The 1,817-nt window shown below is 39.1% G+C and overlaps 1 protein-coding gene across 1 annotated transcript; it reads left to right on the top strand.

The window, feature by feature from the left end:
• The first annotated feature begins 429 nt into the window (after positions 1-429).
• LOC123037106 lies at positions 430-1,344 on the top strand. The gene is made up of 3 exons (XM_044456601.1): positions 430-582; positions 669-814; positions 881-1,344. Exons 1-3 carry the CDS (start codon positions 430-432, stop codon positions 1,035-1,037), a joined length of 456 nt encoding a protein of 151 aa, XP_044312536.1. The 3' UTR covers positions 1,038-1,344.
• Positions 1,345-1,817: the final 473 nt, after the last annotated feature.

The following is a 1,817-nucleotide window of genomic DNA, read 5'->3' as shown; positions in this document are numbered from 1 at the left end:
AAGTTAAGATTTGCATCCCAGTTTAGGCGCCGTAAAGCAAAAAGAAGGAAGTTTTTTGTACAGATTCAATACGACCAATATGTATTCCGTCTCCTGACGGAAGACCCATACTCCAGAATCGGAAGGACTAGCGAAAAAAATAAAGTTTTGGTCAAATAAGGATCATCAAATTCTTTTGACCACCTTTTAATAAATCCAAGCACTTCTCTGGTTTTAGAGAACGCCAAGATCGTTTACAAGAGTTATTCTATCCAAAGAGCTGTCACTTAACGTGTAAGTCGCATATATCGGATTCGCCCGATAAAAAGTCATCAGCTTGCACTTAGAATTAAAGTTTCGAGAGTTCATCCGAACTGAGCTTACTACGGTCTTACTGTCAATCAGCTGGGTTTGTTGACAAAGAAAAAACCAAAGTTAAATTAAACGAAAATGTCGAGTTCAAAAAACACAAGCGTGATTTTGGTTGTCGGCATGGTGGCATGTATTGTAGCATTGGAGGAAGAGGACAAAGGACAGCGGCGGAAATATTGGGTGAGCCCATATCTGCAGGAAAGGGCCCTTAAAGGCCGATATGCTTCCGACGTAAGTAATACTGTTCAATAATGTATTAATATTCGTGCACTAAAAAATATTTTCTTATTATTTTAATGTTTCAAAACTTATTGCAGACTCCCTCAATGTTTTTCGAAAACTTTCCTATGCCTCAGAAGAGTTTTAACACTCTTTTTGGAATGGTGGAGCAGTACCTTATACCGAAACGGAACACTCGCCCAGATGCTATACCAATAAAAGCCAAGTTGGCCATCGTTTTAGAGTAATTAGATTTTAAATATTTAGTCTTAGATAACAATATATTTATATTTTGTATCCCTTCATTTAGATTTCTTGCCTCTGGAGACCTGCAACGCCATATTGGATCAACTTATCGGATCAGTAAGCAACATTTTGGAGTGATTCTCCTCCAGGTGTCTATTGCCATTTTGACTGCTGTGCGGGATGAATTCCCCAAGTGGACGACGGGGAATATGCTGATGTGAGACTCGTCTATGGAGTAGTCCATTGCTTGGGCTCCGTCGCTCTCAGAAAACAAAGATTGGGTTGTTCTGTTAAAAATATATTATATTAAAATTGATTGGGTTGTTCTGTTAAAAATATATTATATTAGTATAATGTCACAAAATTTTTGGCCAGAACCTACTGCCTCTGCGTGGATAAGACCGGCAGGAAGCCCATGTAGGGGGCGAAATCCCACTCTGCAGCACCTGTTGGCTTCTCCAGTGGGTCTCCTTCAGCACTTCCTCTCTTTGGTTGCTTGCACTTATGGTACTTATAACTGTCCCGCTGAGACTTCCACGCCAGCTTGCAACTATTATCTAAACATAAATATTGTATTTAAATATTTAATAATGTACAATTATAATTTACCATCTTTGTCCATTTCCCAGGCTATTTCCTCCCACGATCTTTTTATGAAAGTTGCATTAAAATGCTTTTTATTTGAAAGGTCCCACAATTCTGGGCGCGACTCCACGCATCGTATCAATCCAATTTTTTCCTCACCAACTATTAAACTCCACAACCGACTTTTGCGGGTTTTCAGATTTTTTCCCTTCATTTTTTTAAATTCTCGATGAGAAGCGCACGCCAAAAGATTAAATTTTTTATTCTTTTTGCTAGGGTTCACCCAAAGTTCATTTCAGGTGGTTGGCAACGCGATTAAATTTTGTGGTATTTTTTTCGTCGAACTGAGGACCTAGGTCAAAAAAAAGCTTCACGAAAAGTGAACGCCAGCTGTTTGCCTCTCGCTCTCTCTCATG

The sequence above is a fragment of the Drosophila rhopaloa genome, unplaced genomic scaffold (assembly GCF_018152115.1).
Source record: "Drosophila rhopaloa isolate 14029-0021.01 unplaced genomic scaffold, ASM1815211v1 contig_133, whole genome shotgun sequence".
In the NCBI taxonomy this organism is placed as follows: Eukaryota; Metazoa; Arthropoda; class Insecta; order Diptera; family Drosophilidae; genus Drosophila; species Drosophila rhopaloa.
This window is presented reverse-complemented; position numbering and strand designations above follow the sequence as displayed.

Coding starts and splice junctions, on each gene's coding strand:
- LOC123037106 (XM_044456601.1), top strand. CDS start 430: ATGTCGAGTTCAAAAAACACAAGCGTGATTTTGGTTGTCGGCATGGTG. Junction 583..668: donor AAGGCCGATATGCTTCCGAC/GTAAGTAATACT, acceptor AACTTATTGCAG/ACTCCCTCAATGTTTTTCGA. Junction 815..880: donor AAGTTGGCCATCGTTTTAGA/GTAATTAGATTT, acceptor CCCTTCATTTAG/ATTTCTTGCCTCTGGAGACC.